The sequence below is a fragment of the Enhydra lutris genome, unplaced genomic scaffold, assembly GCF_002288905.1.
Source record: "Enhydra lutris kenyoni isolate GAN:26980312 unplaced genomic scaffold, ASM228890v2 scaffoldscaffold7, whole genome shotgun sequence".
Classification (NCBI taxonomy): domain Eukaryota; kingdom Metazoa; phylum Chordata; class Mammalia; order Carnivora; family Mustelidae; genus Enhydra; species Enhydra lutris.
In genome coordinates, this window is record NW_019154091.1 from 21,020,613 (window position 1) to 21,043,662 (window position 23,050).

At 39.1% G+C, this 23,050-nt stretch overlaps 1 protein-coding gene across 1 annotated transcript in view; it reads right to left on the minus strand.

Moving 5' to 3' along the window:
• Positions 1 to 23,050, minus strand: part of LOC111142159 (acyl-CoA synthetase short chain family member 3) — a 153,632-nt gene that overhangs the window by 98,294 nt on the left and 32,288 nt on the right. The window contains exons 2-4 of the mRNA XM_022495151.1: positions 21,414 to 21,558; positions 6,415 to 6,603; positions 1,614 to 1,748 (exon numbers count right to left, since the gene is read on the minus strand). Of these exons, the coding sequence (XP_022350859.1) occupies positions 1,614 to 1,748; positions 6,415 to 6,603; positions 21,414 to 21,558 (469 nt within the window). The remainder of the gene's footprint in view (positions 1 to 1,613; positions 1,749 to 6,414; positions 6,604 to 21,413; positions 21,559 to 23,050) is intronic.

A 23,050-nucleotide genomic window follows, 5' to 3' on the forward strand; every position in this document is an offset into this window, starting at 1 on the left:
ATGACCGCTCCATAACTCAGTTTCTTCATCTGTGAAATGGGGCCAGTAATAGCATCTACTTCATCAGTTTGTGAAAATTAAATAACTATATGAAAGTACTTAGCTCTGGGCCTAGCATAAGTTCTTCACAAATTCACGAGTTTATGCATATGCAAAGGCCATACACATACTCACAGAAACACATGCATTTGTGGGGGTGTGTATGTGTGTGTGTGTGTGTGTGTGTTCCTACCCTTCCTCTGACCTCCTCATACCCAAAGCCTCTTTCACTGCTGACTCTGTATTCCTTGACTTAACAACAAGCCTTTTTAAAAATATGCTTGAGGGCATCTGAAAGAAACTCAAAATTCTTGAGACAGTAAGAATATTAAAATCATTGAGTGCAGCAGTCCATGAACCACAGACTACTAAAACTTTATACAGAAATTTAATGTGGTAATGGGAATTTCTAGGTGGTAATCAAAATGACATCGTTTTAATGCTTTCTATTCTTATATCTTGTCATTTAAACATTTTTTGCAGACACCCTCAAGAGTTCCATAAAATTACACAATTCTTTGCACTCTTGTCATTTTTCGTCTGCAAAAAATTTTAATCTGCTAGGAACCCAAGTTGCTTCCACTATAAATAGCTGATACTGGCATGGATGTAAAATTAAGGTGATCATTAGATCAAATTTACTAGGAAAAGCACTGTAAAATGTATTCATTGTGTTTTTTAGACTGTTTTTTCTTCTTTCATGGATCACAAAATAATTTGCTTAGAATATTCACATTTTGTTTTCCTGAACATGGTTTTATTTCCAGACTAAATGCCTTCTCTAAAATTTTTAAAAGGCAATTTTTAAATACAAATTAATCATATCACTCCACAAGGCAGGAGAGCTCAGGGATCAAGTGATCAAAGTGCGCTGTGTTCAGATCATGACCCTGACACTCACTAGCTGGGCAAGTTGTTTTTTGTTTTTTTTGTTTTTTTTTTTTTAAGATTTTATTTATTTATTTGACAGACAGAGATCACAAGTAGGCAGAGAGGCAGGCAGAGAGAGAGAGAGAGGAGGAAGCAGGCTCCCTGCGGAGCAGAGAGCCCGATGCGGGGCTCGATCCCAGGACCCTGGGACCATGACCTGAGCCGAAGGCAGAGGCTTTAACCCACTGAGCCACCCAGGCGCCCCTGGGCAAGTTGCTTTATCTCTGTTCACTGGATTTCTCTTACATAAAATAGGAGTAATGCTCATAAGTTATCAGGAAGAATTTTTAAACTGTTCACTAGTAGAGAATGAAGAATCAATTGGTAAGCAGTCAGTGAGTGAACGTTAGTATTATCATGATTATTACAATTTAAATTGATACATGACACCACAATAGACTAAGTGCAGAACCCAATTCATTAACATTACATATTATTATATGTGTTTCGATCTTTTTGTTTTAAGCTAGTTTTTTTCATAAAGACAGAAAACATCATTCATACTTTTTTCTTTTTTCAAAAATGGTGATATGTGGGAAGTTATTTAATTGTTTATAAATCTAGTGTTTCTTTCACAAGGGCAAGACTATAATCATCCTTAGCACATCACCAGAAGCAAGCACCAAATTCAGTATTCCTATTACCATATTTGGACGATTATAAATGAGCACATTATCTGGTTTGTGTTGTCCCAGTCTCAGTGCTTCTTCTAGAAGGGGGATGTATTCTACTCTTCTTCCAGGTTCAATCCCAAATGATGCTGTAACAACCACCTTGGGCTACAATGGAAAAAGCACAGTAATTGAGAAAGTTGAGCAGTGCTGATTAAGGTAAGTATAATATTTCAGGTGCAGGTTGGCAATTTAACATTCAACAAGAAGTGCTGTAATGATTCTGTTCTCTATTGAGTAAATGGCCTGAAAACAATAAACCCTTTGTAAATGTTGTAGACCTAACAACTTCCACAGAGATCTCGCTTACCTGTTCCAAACTTTCCGCTCGGTGATGCTTTGGGCCAATAAGTATGAGTTATTTAAAAATACTTCCCAAAGAATTCATGAGGCCACGACGAATTGCCCTGAGCTGGTGACATGCAACCCTAGGGACCCAACACTAACCGAGGCCCCCATACCGGCTCATCTATGCTGAGGTGGTAGTATTTCTTAGGTGGGAAGGGTCAGCCTATTGCTAGTAGGAAGGGTTACTACATTTTTTTATGTCAGCATCTCTGCTTAAATGTGACCACAAAAAAAAAGGGGACCAGAATCTCTGATTTATTTTTTCTTTTATGATTCTTTTTTTGTTTTTTTAAAGATTTTATTTATTTGTCAGAGAGAGAGAGAGAGCGAGAGTGAGCACAGGCAGATAGAGTGGCAGGCAGAGGCAGAGGGAGAAGCAGGCTCACCGCCGAGCAAGGAGCCCGATGTGGGACTCGATCCCAGGACCCCAGGATCATGACCTGAGCCGAAGGCAGCCGCTTAACCAACTGAGCCACCCAGGCGTCCCTCTTTTATGATTCTTTTCTCATTCTAAATACATTCATTTTTGTCAAATACTACACTTGTAATTTTGTTGTATTTTTCTTAAAAGGACCCCCAAATGATTTAAGCTTCAAGCCCCACAGAGCCTAAACCTATCATTAAGTTACACTTGGAACTTTTCTTGACTTGACAACTTGCTAGTCCTTCTTCAAGATACACTAAGGTGTAGCCGAAAGGTTTCCCTGGGGAGAGCTGAAGAAGTCAGGATTAATGTCCTTTCTGGGCAGGCCTCAGGTGCCCAACTGTAGTGAAAATGTTCCTTCATCCCCACATTGCAAAGGAAGCTCCCCAAGCCCAAATTTGGATCTCATTTATCTCTGTGTCTTCTATACCTGTCCAGTGCTTGCCATACCATAAGCTCTCAATAAATGTTTCTGGAACTGAACCAAAATCCTTATTAATTTGCAGAAACAAACATGTCTTTATCCTTTTAAGTACACTACTTCTTCACCAAGAAATCCAAAGCAAAGGAGGCAGATAATAAATTATTCAGGAGACAGATAATCAATCCATGATAGTGCATCTATTCCTGAATTCTGATTTCTAGTTATGATGCATTTCATCTAGGAAAGGTTTATATTATACCAAGTATATGCATATATCATACTGTCTGATTTTTGAATATTATTTAATATTCATGGAGCTGAAACTCAGTGCAGTTACATAGCTTGCCCCAGGTCATAAGTGGTGGAATCAGAAAGAGGGCTACTTCTGTCTGGTTACAGAACCTTTCTCTTCCCGCTGTATCAAGCTGCCTTTCAAAAGAAAAGACAAAAGAAAGAAAAGAAAAATAAGTCTTGCTTCCTTTTATTATACTTTTAAAGACCCGACATTTAAATAGAGTTCACATTTTAATATCTATAATACTCACAAAAATAATTCTAGACAACATTCCCTAAGATTAGAATTCAGAATAAATGAAAGTAAGTTCCATATCAAATTAAACATATATATAGAATATATCAAAGCTTGAATAATTTAATAAAGTCAAAATTAGACTCTTTCCCTCAAAAAAGAATCCCTTCTACATTTCTATTCAACAGCCTTTTATTGGAGATTTTATTTGGTCTAGACCAACTTGTTAGGATACTGTACAGTCTTTCCATTTTCATTTGTTAAAATAAAGCTTTTTCCTTTAAAAAAAAATAAAATAAATAAAGCTTTTTTTGAGGTAATTTATTTGAAAATCAGGACATCAAAATCATTCCTGATTTCAACTATTCATTCTATCCAAGTATCTCAGATATATATCTCCATCTTCTCACCTTTAATTTGACCTGCTCAATGGTCATGCTCATAAGTATATACACTTATTCCCAAAACTCCTTAGAAGGGTGTGTGTGTGTGTGTGTGTGTGTTGATGTGGGAAACAAAGGCAGAAGAAAAACTATTAAATTTCCTTACTACCTATAGTCCCTTGACAAGTCCTTGAAACAGAGTGATATTCCTCTAGGAACTCAGCTGTCTCGATGTTAATACTTCGTTAAGGACAAGAGGCAATCTTAGCCTGATCCCCAGAATCCTGTATGTCTACTTAATATATAAAAATTCCTTTGGAGGGGCACCTGGTTGGCTCAGTGGGTTAAGCCTCTGCCTTCAGCTTGAGTCATGGTCTCAGGGTCTGGGGATTGAGCCCCGCCATCATGCTCTCTTCTCAGCGGGGAGCCTGCTTCCTCCGCCACTCTCTCTTCCTGCTGCTCTGCCTACCTGTGATCTCCGTCTGTCAAATAAATAAATAAAATCTAAAAAAAAAAAAAATTCCTTTGGAAACTTCCTCTATCTCTACCCCCCAAGATACATGTTGGCAATCATCCCATCAATACATATCTGAAGAGTCTCATGACAATTTTTTTCCTAAACAGTAACAAATGCTCTTTTCCTAACAACAGCAGCCCCTTCAGGATCCTATTTTGTTTCCAAAATACCTGGGAGGCTTATGCTCTCCCTAACCACCTCCCAACTTATAAGTATACCATTGGCTGCTCCTCATGAACCCAGGGCAGCTCTTTTCTGCCCACAGGTCCTGTCCACGTGCTTTAATAAAACCACCGTTTTGCACCAAAGATGTCTCAAGCATTCTTTCTTGGTCCTTGGCTTCAAACCCAAATGTCTTTCCCACATCATGTGTGATGAATAAAAACATAGCCAGTGATATATAGTACACATTTTATAAATCCTCATTTTTATGTATCTCAATTACCCTACATCATATAATTTCCTTAAAAAGGAAAGAATGCATATACTACATCTCGTACTTTTATCCAAATGGTGTTTAGGATTTCTAGAGCTAAAATGCTGGCGTGTACAGCTTCCTCAAAGGAGCCCCCAGTTGCCCACTGGTTTGCAGGTTAGTGACTATTTCCCCCCAATTTACCTTCATAAGCACTGACTCAACATGTTTGAAAAAGAGAGAAGAAAAATCTATCCAGTTAGTCCACAAACCAGCTCCCCAGTTCTAACACCTGATCTATTACCAGATGAAGTCAGATATGCAAACCTTCACTTTCTGCCTTGCACCCAAGGGACCCTCAGTCCATATTAGCTCCCTTGTTAGGAAAGTCTTATCTCCGGCTTGTGAAACTCTGAAGGTCAACCATCTGTCATTCCCATAATGACCTTCCTTCCTTAATCAGCCTGCTGTGATTACTCTGTTGCAATCGCCCATTATTCCACAGACAGAGGACCGGCCAATGGGTCTTATCGCAGCCTCTCTCCTCCCTCTGGCTCACATCATATTGCAACATCTGCCTCCTCTTAGCCTTGCTTAAAACAAGACACCCACCTGCTCAGAAACCTTGATGAGTCAAGGTCTACAGGACTCAGTTCAGACAAAACCGCCTTTGCAAGCTCCCCACCTCTATCTCTTCAGGTCCCTCTGTCTCTCCCCTGTCCTCCAAATGAATTTTACCCATTTCCGTCTCAGGCCAAACTCATATTCTTTTTCTCTCCTTTTGGATCCCACAACATCATTCTCTTCAACTGGCTGAATCTTAGCCAAGATCTAACTCAAATCTCGACTCCAGGAAGTCTGCTTCAGCCACTCCAACTAAAAGAAGTCACTCCTTTTAACTCAGGGGTCTGTAACAATGGGTGAGAGCCAGACCCCAGCCACAGCACGTGTCTGTTGAGTTTTCTAGGGACACCGTCATGTCCTCCGCTTACACAGTGCGTCAGGCTGCTTGAGTGTAATAACACCTGTAGCCACCTGTAACCCGAAATGCCTAAAATAGTCACTGTCTGTAACTTAACTGAAAAAAGTTGGCTGATTCCTGCTCTACATTCATAAGGGAATGATAGCTAACCTGTTTTTACTAAGTACTAAATCCTGGGCACTGTGTTAAATGCTTTCAGTTGAATATCTCAATGATTATTTCACAACAGCCTTATCAAGTTTGTTATTCAAGTACCGCCATTTAAACATGCAATCCACCCCTCCCCAATACCCCTCTTCACCACTGTGCTTATACTACCATTCTCAGAACTATGTATGTTTTAAAGCTACTATGTGTTCCATCCACTTGGTAAGTAATTATCCAGTACTATCCAGGATAGTACCTGGCATATAGTAGGAAGTTAAGAAATATGTTAATGAATAAATTGGTTATTAGTTATTTTCCTTGTAGGTCTTATACACCCCAACTAGATGGCAAGCTAACTTGAAAGGTATGCACCTAATCTTGTATTTTATAATCCTCACAGCACCTAGCAAGATGTTTTTTACATAAGAGTGACCCCAAAGTAAATTTCCGGTTAATGTACATATGCCAAAGAAAACACACATTTTAAGTATCCCATTTGAAAGGAGGATCTCATAACTACAGATCATTCTTGGGTGATTAATTCACAGATAAATACGGCCGCACTGTATGTAGCTACTACTGATTTCTCCAAATAAAGCACTTACCTTTGCATGATCAATACGACTACTAAGTTCTTTGGATGCAAATCCCCCAAATATGAGACTGTGGATGGCTCCTATCCTTGCACACGCCAGCATGGTATACATCGCCTGTGGGATCATGGGCATGTAGATAACCACGGTGTCACCTTTCTTGACACCATGCTTGACCAAAACACCAGCCAGTTTAGAGACCTATAACAAAATCATCACATCAGCAGAGTGTTTTCTGTGTTATTTCACTAATTTTCTAAGTTAAGACACTAACACTAGAAGATGATCTCCATCTTGGTAGTGGTTCAAAGAAGCCTGAGTAACACATATTTGAGGATGATGTAAGCTCAGATAGTAGTAGTAATAAAAGCCACGTGTATTACAGTGATTGACTATAAACCAACTTACTATTATTATGCCATATCAACTCTGTGGCTTAAATTTCCTTAATTATCCATTCAGCAACATAGTTACTGAGCAACTATGATGTACCAGACATTGTGTTTCAAGTTGGGAACACAACAATGAAAAACAGAGATACAGATATGTCCCTGTGGAGCTTTTATTCTAAAGGGGAAATCTGTCCAATGAACAGAAAAGTAACATAATGGCAAATATGGATATATGTTGGTTTAACTGTTGAAAGAGACAAGTATATGTTAGGAAAGAAACCATTATCATACACTTAGAAGGTAAATCAGACAGATTGTGTTATTATTCCTATGTTAGAAACACGGTAACTGAGACTCAGATATAACAAATAGCTAACCTGGGACCAGAGAGAGAGTAAATGATGCAGCCAGGAAACCATCACAAGTCTTTGAACCTCATATTCTTTGTCCTTTCTGCTGCCTAAAGCCAATCATTTTTTTCTTTATAGTTTTTTAATACTAATTATCTATGCAAACTGACGGCCCTCCATATTGAGATCAAAGACACAAATTTCTTTCTACTTTTGACCTACGTTTTGAGGACCAAAACAGACTGTATAAAATATGCTTAGACCTAACTGAATAAGAAGTTCAACATCCTTCCATTTAAAAAATGTATACTGAGCACATGTATATGGCAGACATTGTTTTCTGATACATCCGTAAACAAGACAAAGATCTCTATCCTCAGAGAGCTTATGTTTCAGCAGACTGAATATTTACAATAATCATAAGTAAATTATGTATCATGTTAAAAGGTAGTCAGTACGTTGCGGGGAGCGGGAGTAGAACAAAGTAGAGGGATTGAGAATGTGGGGGATAGGATTCTCAATGGGATGGTGAGGGCAGACCTCACTAAGAAAGTGGCATTTCAGGGGCACCTGGGTGGCTCAGCGGGTTAACTCCTGCCTTTGGCTCAGGTCCTGATCTCAGGGTCCTGGGATCAAGCCCCCCCGCATCACATCAGGCTTTCTGCTCAGCAGGGAGCCTGCTTCCCCCTCTCTCTCTCTCTGCCTACTTGTGATCTCTGTAAAATAAATAAATAAAATCTTAAAAAAAAAAGTGGCATTTCAGCAAGGACATGTACATGTTAAGAATAAGCGGATATCCACGAGTATGCTCTTTCAGGCAGAGAGACCACCAGTACAAAGGTGTGAGGGGGATCATCTGTGATGTGATGGAGTAAAAGCAAGGAGACCAGGGAGTTGGAACAGAAAGAACAAGGGAGAAAGTGGTCATAGATCAGGTCAGAGGGCTAAAGAAAGGGCCCATACGCGTCCAATGGGCAGTGGGAAGGACTATGGCTTGCCCTTGGATGTGGTTGTTCGAGATGATGAACAGAGGAGGTCTGAGACAAGGAAATGGGCCACAGGGCTATTTGCAGATCCCTTCAATTCATTCTGCCTCTCCTACTTTTTCAGCAAGTTCAAAGAACTTGGAACCCTGATCATTCTTCCTTTTTCTCTTTATTCACTTCCCCTGTGCAGATGGGGAAAGATGTGTCCAAAGTTAAGGGCTCTGATGAAAGATAGGAAGTAACAAACAACTCTCTTAGTGTTTTGCTTTCCCCGATCCGTGCCTGCTAATTTAGTGCTATTTTTTAAGAACTCAAAGCTGCCCAGCCAAAAATTATGAGAAAGATATACCGAAGCAATATAAATCATCTACTTAAATTCTATATGGAGCTCAAGACCAAGAAAAACACTGGAAAGTTATATCCAAACCCTCAGGGTGCGATCCCTGTAGAAAGTGGCCAGGCTCTGTGATCATATCGCTGGGTGTCCTGTTGAAGGTACAGAGTGAGGAGAGACCAATGAGAAGAATTTGTCCTATTTACAGCTATAACTTCAGCATCTTGAATAGTGTCTATTGTTGAATAAAAATGACCTTCATCCAAAACCCAATCTAGCAGTAACTCTATATTCCAGTCTTCACAAGGTTGCTGGAAGATGCCCCACAACTTTTCTGTCCTCTGAAAGAAATGATATCGATGAATTCAAGAACTTTTTTGGAAAAAAAAAAGATTTCAAAATGACCAAATGCGACCCCAAGATGTATTTAAGTGGGAGTCCTGTCACACCTTCAAAAAAAAATAGGGAGCCAACATATTAAAATTAGGAGACTTCATATACAAATCTAGATTTCCAGGTTCTCCTGAAAAATTGTATAAGTCTAGCACCACTGGGCCTCTGTTGTTGAATGACAGCAATCAATTAAGCCTGATATCAGCGACTAGGCTGAACTCACCATTCCCTGGGACCATTAATTGCAGAGCATAAATTCTTCCTTCCATCCTGAGTTTAAAACATATTCTGCTACGTCTTGCTTATTTTATGTTTATGCTATAGAAGCATAGTCCTATAACCATAAATGACGTGATATATACTGATAACGAATTTTTTTCCCCACCCATTTCTCCCATTTATATTATCTGCTTGGCTCAGGCATCTGAATTGTGAACCACTTCCTTGAAGACAATTAGTAAATTAGGCTGCACCAGGGCTACAAAACCACTAGATGGCGTCCATTTGGCCTTGTTAACCCAGCTTTTTACCGCCCCTCAATGTTTGATACTGTGCTAACCACATCAGAGTTGCCATGGAAAAAAAGTTTTACACGATCAGCGGAGAAAATTTCTTTTTCAGTAGTGTCCAGGGATAAATGTCACTCCAGGAAAAGTTTACACTGTAAACTGTATATTATATACATATATGAAATTATATATTTATGTCTATATATGTGAATGAAGTTGTATGGGAAAACATTTCTAGTGAGACTTCTAATAAATAGGTATATAAAAAATATTAGCTCATAGCAAGACAAATAAATGGACACTGGTTTGATATGAAATATGTGGTAATATTTCATTAAAAAATGCTTCTTACTAACATTGTATCTAGAGATAAGCGATACAGGAGCCGTAGAACAGAATACTGAAGTCTTGATTCAGACACAAATAAAATCATTTCGAAAATAAGTGGAGGCAACAGCAAACAAGAAGAGGAAAAAATCTAGAAATCCCAGCCATCTGAGAGTCCATAATCACTCAAAGAAAGTGCTATGAAACTTTAACACAAAGGGCAATTCAATTATTGCTATTTCACGGGTCATCTTGTTTTTATTGACTTCCAGTTGGAAAATTATCAAAGAGAAGGAAATTCGAGGTTATTTTTGTTCATTGTTAATATTCTTATCCCACCATAGATATCTGAATGTAAATTTATAATTTCTATCGCTATCCAAAGAGAAAATAGTTAACATGTATCTTGTATAATCTACAGTTTCTCAACCAAAGGAAAAGTTAAATCGTGTCATTCACATAATCCATATTCATTTTTTATCTTCTCAAGACTGTGTTTTAATTTATCAACAATTTAATCACTTTCTGTCACTCACACACCACTAAACTGGTTTTCCGTCTAATGTCAAGGGTGGTACATGGAATATGAAATCATGGTCAGGCTATGCCTCTGTTAGCAGTAAGCTGTGAAGGAAGCCCGAAAAAACAAAATGATACGTACACATTCATTTAGATACAACACTATTTGCTTCTTCCCAGTAGAGACTATTTCAATGGACCATTTGTTTAATAGCTAATTTAGGGGGTACCTGGGTGGCTCAGGTCATGCTCCTGGGGTCATGCTCCTGGGGTCCTGAGATTGAGCCCCACGTTGGGGTCCCTGCTCAGTGAGGAGTCTGCTTCTCCCTCTCCTTCTCCCATATCCCACTCCCCCTGCTTCTGTTCTCTGTCTCACTCTCTCAAATAAATAATTAAAATCTTAAAAAAAAGAAATCTAATTTAAAGCCATTCAAATGTATAAGTATCCTGTCATTGATTCAACTTATACAATATGTATATGCATATATCCTGAAGTCAAGTTTGCAGATGCAAAATAGGAAAATATACTCTTTAAAGTAAAGAAATGCAGAGTCCAGGAAAAAGGACATAAATAAATAGTAATGACAAAATAAGAAAATGTAACAACAGATATTTATGTTATGTGAAATTGTATACACATAGATTTGATTTTTTAATAGATTTGGTTTAAATATAACAAACAATTTTTGATACATGCAAAAACTTTAAATTTTAAAATTATAAAATGAAAACTTATTAGTATAAATAGTAAAAAAATTTTAATAAATTTTGTATGTATTCATTCTGCAAAATCTTCATTCAAAAGCAGTCCTTAGGTTAGTATAATTTCATGATCAACTGTCTATGACACAAATATTAAATGTTAGATGAAACTGACCAAAGACTATGTTCTGTGGAGTAAATTAGCACTTGCTTCACAAACAGCCAAATGTCTCCTAAAGAAAAGCATGTTTGTATGAGAAAGATAGTGCTGGTGTCCAAATTATAGTAAAAAGATAATAATTATAGGCAATTTCAGGGACATGTCAAAGAAAATTATATGAAAGAGAAAACAAGAGGAAGCATGTTTCCAAGCTGCAATGATGTCCCACTGCACACCCTGGTCGAATCACCCACAGAAAATATAATCAATTTAAAAACCAGTTATAATATCTGAAGAAGCAGTCTTCTTTTCCTAAAATTCTACTTGAAAAATAGAAACCTTCCCATGGTGTTCTATATAAAAACACCTTGAAAGATGGGGAGCAAACAGGGAATTTGCAGGTGGCTCCTCAATGAAAGGTTGAATCAGACTTTTCTAAAACCCAGTAAGTATAGCCAGTGATCCTAGATAAAGACACAAATGTGGAATAGATCCCACAAGCACAAAGGGATGGCATCCTTTAACTGTCCGCACGCAAGCAAATGTTGTTACTGCTGAGGAGATTTAAGCTACGAGATGCCTATTCATTTCTCTCCTGGACCATTTGTCATCTCCTGGTTTCCAATCTTGCCCACTATAGTTTCTTCTTCAGAGAAACCAAAGTGATGGAGCGTCCCATCATACTTTGAATAAAATATAGGCTTGGGGTGCCTGGATGGCTCAGTTGGTAAGGGTCTGCCTTCAGCTTAGTCATGATCTCAGGGTCCTGGGATCAAGCCCCATGACAGACTCCCTGCCCAGTGGGGAGCCTGCTTCTCCATCTCCCTGTGCCCCTCCCCACTGTTCATACTCTCTCTTGTTCTCTCGCTCTCTCTAATAAATAAATAAATAAATAAATCTTTAAAAAATATAGTCCTTACAATGGTGCACAAGGTCCTATAGGATCTGTCTTGTGGACACTCCCCAATTTCATCTTCTTCCTCTTTCTTCTCAATGCTAACCTCTTGGTAGCCCCCTGATGGCCCAAGTTTGTTCTTGTTCTAGAGCCTCTGCCTGACCTGATTTTCACTCAAATGGGCACACGGTTCTCTCCCAGTGTCTATTTGGGTCTGTGTCACTGAGTCATCTCCTTGGTAACAAACAAGTTACAAACATCTCCTTGGTAAGAAAGCAAGTAGTTTTCTCTGACGAACATATCTAAAATGGCAGCCCAAGTCACCTGTAGCATCATATTTTCCTTCATTTATATTGTATAAGTTTTCACTTAAGTTGTATTATCTTTTTATTCATAATTTATCTTACTAATCAGAATACAATTTTCCTATGAGGAAAGATTATATCATTCACCCTATAGTCTATGATGCCCACAATAGTGCCAAATATTTATCAGGTGTCCCAAAAGTATGTTTGAATAAATACACGGACCCCAGCATCATTCTAGTCCAGAAAAATGAATTCAAAACACATCTGTTTTGACATCTTTCTAAACATACATCCTTCTAAAAGGTGAGAGGTTAGCCACCCTGAAAATAAGACAAATCATCTACTAAGAATCTATCAACGAATGATAAAAAAATAAATTAATTAAGTGAATGAAGTATCAAAGCCATGGACCCGAATTTCAGGTTTCCAAGAAAGCCAAGGTAAATGTTTTAAGAAGAGTTTTAGGTGAGGCAGGCCATAAACCTTCACAGTCAGGCAATGAACTAAAACAAGATTCTCACAGCATTAAAAAATAAAAATACCCTGTGGGGCCCCTGGGTGGCGCAGTTGATTAAGCGTCTGACTCTAGGTTTCCATTCAGGTGGTGATCTCAGGGTCCTGAGATGAGCCCCTGTGGGGTTCTGCATTCAGCCAGGAGTCTGCTTCAGATTCCCCCCCCCCTCCTTCTGCCCTCCTGCTCATACTCTCTCTCTCTCTCTCTAAAATAAATAAAAATAATAAAATTTCTGAAAAATTAAAAAGCTAGAAATAAAATAAAAAATGAAAATTCTCCAATGAATTGGAAAAAAAGCACAATGTAGAGCAGACAATTGATGTTTTTGGAAATAATTATTTCTCTCAGACAAGGATTAGATTTTTCTTTCCTTTTTAATAGACGAGTAACTGTTCTTTTTCATTAATCCATTCAGTAAATAATATGAGCTTATGCTATAAGGCCTGTATTAGACACTATGTTATGTTGGTTAAAAAAAAAAAAAAAACAAATACATAAATAAAATATTACCCCTATCCTCAAGGAATAGTACTCTGGTCAAGAAATACACTAATAAGTAGTATAAAAAGCAATTATAAGTAGTATAAAAAGTAGTATAAAAAGTATAAAAAGTAGTATATGAGTAGTATAAAAAGTATACATAAAAATAAACTTATGTATGGAGAAAGTGTCCTGGACTTCAAATCATGGAGAAATAGCTTCTGGCATAAAGGGAAGTAAAAAGAAGTGAGTTTACACTTCAAACAATCTTGAAAAATCTGGCTGAAAAAATTCAACAGGATCGGTTGTCTCGTTGTTATTTTGGGTTTATGCTTAGACATTTTTATTTTGAATGCATGACTCTAAACATGGGGAAAAGGAAGCTAACGAATATTAAATGTTGCTTTCCTGTTTAATCTATTCCTTCCTACAGTATCTATTAAATTGGTTTTATACTTGTTTTCTTTACATGGTGTATTCTCAGAATCTAATCTAATTTATAATTTATTCAGTTGAGAAGTTAGTCAAAACAGAGTTTCAGCTACAATTTTGGTAAAAATTTAAATCAGTAGTTGGTGCCTACTCATCTATAATTTCAAATGAAATACAAGTATGTCTGTCTGCTAAAATATATTTTACAACATGGCATTATACAAAATAGTTCCCAAAAATAATAAGGCTTATGGGGAAATAAGGTTGAGCTAGGACTCAAAAATCAACATAACTGGAGCTCTTTAACATTAGTAAAAATATGATGACAGCATCATGTTCCAATGATCAGTTACGGCTTTAAACAGTGGGACTCAATGCTTCCTGTTCTATGATATTCTGCTGCAGGGCATTCACTTCCAAATTTCCTTGCAAAGAAGAACTAGGCAAAATAGCAGTGTAGATTATGTAGCAATATCATTAATTAATTTTTTAAAACAGGAGAATATCTGCTTAGCTTTAAATTCTCAAAAACCACTTAACTCATCAACCCTTGCACTAAAGGATCTTCATTTTTTTTTTCTTACGGTTTTCAGATTTGGATAAGGTGTTCTCTTTAAATTGTGAGAAAGGCACTTCTCCACCTGCTAACAAGGCAACAATCCAATAGGAAAATGAATGGGCAAAAGATATGAATGGGCACTTTAAAAAAGTGGAACAAATGGCCAAGAAACACAGGAAAAAGGGGCTCAAGTTCAGTAGTCACTAGGAAAAAGCAAATTAAAACCATAATGCAGTATCACCACACATTCACCAGAAAGGCCCAAATTTTAAAAAAAGACTTAAGATTCTCAGGGCACCTGGGTGGCTCACTTGGTTAAATGGCTGTCTTCCACTCAGGTCATGATCCCAGAGTTCTGGGATCAAACCCCAGGGCAGGCCCCCTGCTCAGCAGGAAGCCTGCTTCTCCCTCTCCCTCTGCTGCTCCCCCTGCTCGTGTGCTTTCTCTCTCTCATTCTCTGTCAAATAAATAAATAAAATTAAAATTAAAAAAGACTTGGGATTCTCAATACCAACTGTTGACAACTGGCATTCTCATATACCGCAACTGGGAATGTAAACTGGTACAACCAGTTTGGAAAACTGTTAAGTGAAAGAATCTCATACACAAAAAGTTGAATAGAAAAGCCAGACACAAATGAGTACACTCTACTACTCAATGTATACAAAGCTCACAGACAAGTAAATGCCATCAGGGATGGTGTGTACGTATCTAAATAATAATCCCCAAAGGCTGAATGAGAAATGACAAAAATAAAGCAATAACACATGCTTCCAGGGGCTGGAGCTATTCTGTCTCCTGATCTGGTTATGTGGGCATGTTCTGTTTGTGAAAAATCTAACAAGCATTACATCAGGCTCTGTGTACTAATCTGAATGTATATGACATTTCATTTTAAGTTTAAAAAATGGCATACTAGGAAAAAAACCTACACAAAGCACTTGTAAATTCAATCTCATACCAGCGTCGTTCACCTACTCACCAAGCATGGAGAAGGTAATTCCCCTTTTAGAGATAATACGTTGTAGCAGAGCTGACTGTCATACAACTCAAGTTTTTATTGCCTATTTAAGAAGTTTAAAGAAAAGAAAACTAAGCATATGCACTCTTGTATCCCTTCACTTCAACAATGCAACGACTGGCAGGGCTGAATTTCTGCATGTTGTGGTTTTTACATTTTAGGTTCTTGCTTAAGAAAATGCTGATGATGTGACATACAAAGAAATATCAGATTATCTTTCCCTGACAAGAGTTCTGAGAAGATGGAATTCAGACTTTGAAAAGAGCATCCTAAAGGGCAGAGTTGGAGGAAAGACTTCTCATGGGACATTGCCTTTGACTTCAGAGTAATTTTCTCCTCCAAATTATTCAACCTTCATAATTACAACCACCAGCATAATTATTTTTCAAATAATTACCTTCAGTGGAGATAACAGACATTTTCAGTTTGAATTAAATCAGGAAAATTTAGCACACACTGGATTTCATCAGTTTTCCATATATTCATGAAAATTTCTCAAATGCTTTTTAGAGCTCATACTTTTATTTTGCAAATAAATAAATAAAAATTCACAATTGAGCATCTGCCTTTGGCTCAGGGTCATGACCTCAGGGTCCCAGGATCAAGCCCCACATTGGGTTCCATGCTCAGTGGGGAGCCTGCTTCACCCTCTTCCCCCTGCTCATGCTCCCTCTTGTGTTATCTCTGTCTCTCTCTCAAATAAATAAATAAAATCTTTGAAAAAATAATTTTAAAATTTTAAAAGATTTTTTTTTTCTTTTTGACAGAGCACTAGTAGGCAGAGAGGCACGCAGAGAGAGAGGAGGAAGCAGGCTCCCCACCGAAGCAGAGAGTCCAATGCGTGGCTCGATCCCAGGACCCCGGGATCACGACCTGAGCCAAAAGGCAGTGGCTTAACCCACTGAGCCACCCAGGTGCCCTAAATTTAAAAATTTTTAAAAATCACAACTGTTTGAATACCAAGGAAAGCAAACTTACCATACACAAATGGAGGTAAACTCAAAATGAAATTAGAGATAGAGAAAATAAATTCAAAGTAAGAATTTCTAAGAACGATGAACAGGGTATATAATATATACATCCAAATACAAACATAAACTCACACACTCGCCTTTATTTCACTGCTAGAACCACTAACTTGTAAAGAGCTACCAAGAGGAGAACACAATGAACACACACACCTGTCCTGGGATGCAGATCTGAGTTGCAAGTGTGGAAAATTCATGGAGGAAATATTCATCTTGAACTTCCAAGCCAACTGTAAATAAGTTACAATTCTTCATGGGTAGTAAGAGGTCAGAATTTACTTAGAAAGAAGCTCCTGCTATATTACTGATATAATTCAAAGATAAGAAGTTCCCACAATAAAGGAACTTAGAGTCATTTAGAAATTTCAAATCATATTTCCTTCATGCATTCCTTCATCATTCAATACATGTTCACTATGCACCAGTCCCCACTCTGTGAACAGAACAAAGGCCCCTTCCCTCAAGGAAAGTACATCCTAGAAGAGAAAACAACACAAAAGAAGTTAGCTAAGTAAAAGAAAAACAATGGTACTGAGTAATAAATGGCAAAATTAAAAAGAAAGCAGAAAAGGGAGGTCTGAAGTGGTGTGGATGTGGGAGCACTTTTATTTAATATGGCTAGGGAAAATCTCATCCAGCTACCATGGAAAATAGCATCCAGCTACCATGAACCATAAGATACCTGGAAGAAACACTATAAGCCGAAGGCAGGTAAGTACAAAGGCTTTAAGTCAGGAGTGGAGTAAGCTGAAAGTTAAATGCAGGAGGCAGTGGGCTGGGGTGTACAGTGTATGGGGCTGGGGTGTGCGGTTCATGGGTCTGGGGTGCGTGATGCAGTGGGGCTGGGTGTGCAGTGTGTGGGACTGGGATGTGCAGTGCAGTGGGGCCAGGTTATGCAGTGCAGTGAGGCCAGGGTATACAGTGAATGGGGCCGGGGTGCATGGTGCAGTGGGGCTAGGTGTGCAGTGTGTGGGACCAGGGTATGCAGTGCACTGGGGTCAGGGTATACAGTGCAGTGGGGTTGGGGTATACAGTGCATGGTGCCAGGGTGTGTGGTACAGTGGGGCTGGGTGTGCAGTGTGTGGGACTAGGATGTGCAGTGCAGTGGGGTCAGGCTATGCAGTGCAGTGGGGCCAGGGTGTACAGTGCATGGGGCTGGGTGCGGTGCATGGGCCCGGGGAGTGCAGTGCGGCGGGGCCGGGGTGCGTGGTGTGTTGGGGCTGGGAGTAAGTTGCAGGAGGTGATGACACAAAACCACAGGTCACAGGGAGGAGTGTCTTTTGTTTTTTTTCTGTGCGGTCAAGACAAAGTACAAATCTGTCATGTGGTGCTAAGAGTTCTCGGAGTCTGGTTCACTGGAGCCCTATCTCCCTCACTGCTCGTGCTTATACTTTATGCCAAAACCACCGCGGGGGCACTAGGTTCTCCCTTCCCTGAATATCTCCGTATGTGTGATTCCTTCTGTCAGCAGGACTCTCCTTCCCACGATTTCCCTTCCCACTTCTGGTTGTTTGGGCTAATTTTAGGCATTGACTCTTCCAGAAAGCCGTTCTGTGCTTATTAACAGTTGGCTGAGCTGCATGCCTTCCCATGTGTTTCTACAGATCATAACACTGCCCTCTAACACTACCTTTATTACATTTACATAGGGTTTTTAGCTCCTTAAAATTAGGAAATGGGTGCATTTACCTTGTACCCCTTGTTCCCAACAGGGTTTGGCATACAAAACAAACATTTGTTCAATGAATGAACAATGGATCTTGAACCAGGCTCAAATCTCTCTCCAAGAAATCTTAATAAAGGATTGTATAAATGATCAGATCTACATAAAAGGTGACAGTTTTGGAAAAGCTCTACTTCTGAGTCATTCTGTAAAATCTTCAGATCCTTCATGTCACTGAAACAATTTAGCCTAAAATGTGTCTGTTCCCTAATTAAATAAGAAATGGTAACTAACTTAATAAAGTTTTACTTAGCCAGAAACTCCCAGTAGAAATGAGACAGGGGAGATTAAAACAAGTAAAGTACAAAGCCACTTCTCTTTGTTTGCTCTCAATGGCATTACCATTAAATCTTTCTTTCTCTGCCTTCTCTACCTAATAAAATAAAGGCCACAGGGAACCGGGAGCAGGTAATCAAAGCCAAGCACAATGCCTCCCTCTTTCCTAACACTTCTTCCTTTAGTACTTTAGAGAAGAAAAGTCTGGGGAATCAGAAGCTGTCAGCAGGTGAGAGAAACAGGCCTTTTAAGTACTTTGATGTCAGGCTAAACTGAAACCAATGAACCAGTACAAACCTCAAAAGGGTCTAAGAGTCTAGACTCAATATTAGAAAATCAAGATGACTTAGCAGAAGTGCTTCTAAGCAAATTGTGTGTGCATTTATCATATACGCTTACGCAATTGATTTAAAAAACAACAGGAGGGACACCTGGGTGGCTCAGTTGGTTAAGCAGTTGCCTTCGGCTCAGGTCGTGATCCCAGCGTCCTGGGATCGAGTCCCACATCGGGCTACTTGCTCATCAGGGAGCCTGCTTCTCCCTCTGCCTCTGCCTGCCATTCTGTCTGCCTGTGCTTGCTCTCTCTCCCTCTCTCTCTCTCTGACAAATAAATAAATAAAATCTTTAAAAAAAAAAAAACAGGAAATTATTTAACTCTCCTTAGTTTATGTTTCTCTAAAGCCTTCTCTTTTGGCTCTGATGGTTATGTATCAAATTCAATATTGGTGTAGATAATATTCAGAAATATGTAAGTAAAGTTCCTAATCCGTAGGCTACTTAAGATTCGCCTGTGTCTTAGGCCTTAATATTAATAAAATGAAACTGTGACAATATGCCCAAATCAGAGGAGTAAGTTTTTAATCATAGATAGACCCTCATCTAAAAGCCAAAAATGCAAACCTAAAATAAAACACAGGGTCCAGCAGGTGATCGGGAGACTTACATGATCTCCTATAATAAAACGTGGCCTCAGATGACTAACAGAGTCATTTGCTAATGGAGTTCTTTCTCTCCTCAGCCCAGTGTGAGCTCTGTTTCTGTATAATTCATTCTGAAAACAGAGTTCACATGTACAGACCAATACAAAGTACCCAACAGTATAAATGTGTCATTATTTTGTTTTGTTCTGTCTTGGGCTGCCTAATGCTTGAACTCCCTTCTTACTGGATTGGAATTCCCCCAGTATGAGTCCTGAGGGAGCTAGGGCCCCAATTCCTACTATGAAATCAAAAGAAAAGAAGACATTTCTTCCTCCTCTTTCTGGAGGAAGAAATGCCTGATACTTTAGGCACGTGACCTAAAATTGGCCAACTAGGTATGCCTACTATGTCCATCTAGGGGGTTACCTCAAGTCGGCAAGTCTAGTTACCAGACAATGTGTGGTTTCTCCTTAAACTTTTACCTCTGCCCCCTTCTCCCTTGGTGTGTGTCATTTTTCTGAACCTGGTTCTTTAGTCTTCCCTTTTCATGAATTCCTCTTATGTTTTAGTCAGCTGAAGCTGGCATTCACCGATAGAACCAGGCTGAGACCTAGCTTGAGCAAAACTGGATTAAATTTCTCTCTTGATTGTTTGCAACAACTCAGGATTGTCCCCATTGCCTTTTTTGGAAATATCTCACAAGTCTAAACAGGAACACTGTTGATGCAAAAGGATATAATTTCTGGGAGTCAAGGAAAGTGACCAAATTTTCTAAAAACCAAGTAGAAACCCTAAGTAGGTTAAAAAAGCGAAAGAAGACAATGTGCTTTCGAAAGCCTTCATTTAAAAGCAAATGCTTCCAAACCAACTCTGCTACACCAGTAGTTCTCAGCCAGTAACCACCTGCCACCCAGGACACATTCAGCAATGCCTGGAGACATTTTTGGTCATTTCACAACTGCGGGAGGTGCGCTACTGCCTCTCATGGGTAAAGACCAAGAACACTGCCAAACATCTACACTTCATATAACAGCACCCTTAACAGAATTCTCTGGCTTAAAATGTCAATAATGTCGGGGCACGTGGGTGGCTCAGTTGGTTAAGCATCCAACTCTTGATTTTGGCTCAGGTCATGATTTCAGGGTCATGAGATCAAGCCCCGTGTTAGAATCCTTGCTCAGCAGGGAGTCTGCTTCTCTCCCTCTCTCTCTCCTTCTCCCTTTGCCCCTCCCCACTCATACTCTGTAAAATCAATTAATTAAAATAATAAATAAATAAAATCTCAATAGCATCAAAGCAGAAACCCTTCCCTCTACTTTTATCTCCCTTTAAATCGTATGTAAAATAAATGCCCCCACAGAGCTAGAATACATGTTGCCCAGTCCACAATCCCCAAATACTTTTATAATTACTTCTGAAACCTCATTTCTACCCTAATGCTAAAAAAAAAAAAAAATCTGATAATTCATCTGTTAATATTGTGACTCACCCAAAAACTACACAGGTGGGAAAGAACAAACAAGGGAAAAAGAGCAAATTAGGGAAATGCACAGTGTGTAGAAAGACCTGTAAAAGGCGAGGAGTGCCGGAGGGCATGACCAGACTACCAAGGTGAATCGGTTGTGTGGGTTGTGTGTATGGCCCGGAAGGTCTGGAAATGAACCTTTGGGAAATGCTTCATTCCAAATGGCTTCTACATCCCGGGCAGGGGGTGGGGCAGATTTTACTCTCTAATAGCAATTTTTAAGGAAAAGGTTTTTAACTGGTTTTTTCTTAAAGAGAAAACTCTGGTGTGTCACGTCAGGTGGTGATCTAACAGGAGGGGAGGCTGGTAGTGGGGAAGTCGGGATGCTGCTTCGCTACGAGGAAAGCGGAAAAGGAGCCGGACTGACATGACGGCAACAGAGACGGAAGCAAAGGCCGGGAGAGGACTTACACATATCCTTAGAGGCTTGCTAAGTTCTCCCTGTAAAATGAGTCTCTTCCAGTTCTGTAACATGTAAAATAAGGGATAAAAACTGTCTCTGAGTTAGCACACCTCTAGTTTTTCCAATGCACCTAAAAGGAAACCATAGTAGTGTAGGTCAATGAATTAAGCGAAGTAAAGTTACACGATGTGGATGTAGGTTCAGCAATTTCTATATGATTTCCAAGTAACATATACGGAACATTTACGATAGTACCTGCTCCAGGACCTCTTTGTAGGTAATAGTTGCTTTAGTATTTGTCACAGGACTGTCGTAGATGATAGCAATCTTATCTCCTTGACCGTTTTCAATATGACGATCGATGGCATTGTAACAAATGTTAAGCATCCCTTCCACGAACCTGAAAAATTGGAAGGTAAGTGTTAATAATTCTTTCCAAAATATATTGTTGCCTAACTAGTTTGTGTATTTCTAGTCTGGCATCACTGCCCTTAAAATAGTGTTTCCCCATGCATGCTAAGCCAGGTAATGATGTGTACAAAGTAGATATTTAAGATGGCACAGAAGGGACATCTTTTCTTTTTTTTTTTTTTTAAGATTTTATTTATTTACTTGAAAGAGAAAGTACACATGCATGAGTTGGGGGAGGGGTAGAGGGAGAAGCAGACTCCATGCCGAGCAGGGACCCAGACGAGGGGCTGGATCCTAAGACCCTGGGATCATGACCTGAGCCGAAGGCAGCCCCTTAACCGACTGAGCCATCCATGCGTCCCCAGAAAGGACACCTTTATTTTAATAAATATGTATTTGTTTTGATGTGCACTGAAAAAAAAATATACCTCACACTTCAAGGGGATAACTTTGTGGGTTTTATTGTTAGGAAGAAACTAAGTATAGAGCACCAAAACAATCTAGGTTACACAGATGAAATGAATTGTATATAGGCCAAGCAAACATCAGGCTGAGAGGACAAATCATAGATGTGTGACTGAGTTTGGGTATCTGCTATAAAAAGACAAACGTACTGGAAAATTCAATTCTTCTTTAAAAGATATATATAGATACAGATATAGATAAATAGATTTTTTTTTTTTTTTGCTTCAATGAAGTGTGATGTCTCTGGTTGCACAGAGAATACATAAGCTCTGTTCTGCATCTTTGAGATGTTTCATAATTTGAATAAAGAATGAACGTACACATGAAATTTTAATTAATTTTTTGGAAGACCTTTGCAATTTAGTGCTTTTCATCTCCTAATTGTTCATTAGCTTCCCAGTGAAAATACGGACACCATGTAGATAGAGATACTTTTTAAGGAACTCTATCTCATTTTTCCAAAAGAAAAGGCTTTGCATTTGCTACTTGTTTAGGAGGAGGGGATTAGAATAAACTATTCAAATGGACCAGTGGTCTAGTTGTCCCAATGTCAGACTAGCAAATATTGTAACAATGCAAAATAACAGGAAAAAAAAAAAAACATTGACGCAAGAAGAAAAAGCCTTGTCAGGTAGCCGAGGCTCACCTCAGGTCTTTGCTCAAAAAGCCCCGTGTGAAATGAGGCAGTGAATTAAAAGCAGCTATAGATTTGGTGGCAGCATGAAGAAATTACACATACAGAACTCAGCAGGCTGAGGCATCGCTTAATCGGGGTCAAATGACCCCACACACTGCAATAATCAGAATATGGCGACCTGACAGCACAGCACAAAAAGTAATTAACGTAAGGATTCTCAATCGCCAACTGTGATAGATTCAGGGTTTGTTCAAAAATATTTTCTCTTGCCCTTGCCCCCACCTCCGTGAGCGGAGACGACTTCCCTGGCCGTGGGCTCCTCTGTGCGAGCACGCTCTGCGTAATCAGCACACGATTCAGGCAGAGCGCTGAACGCACT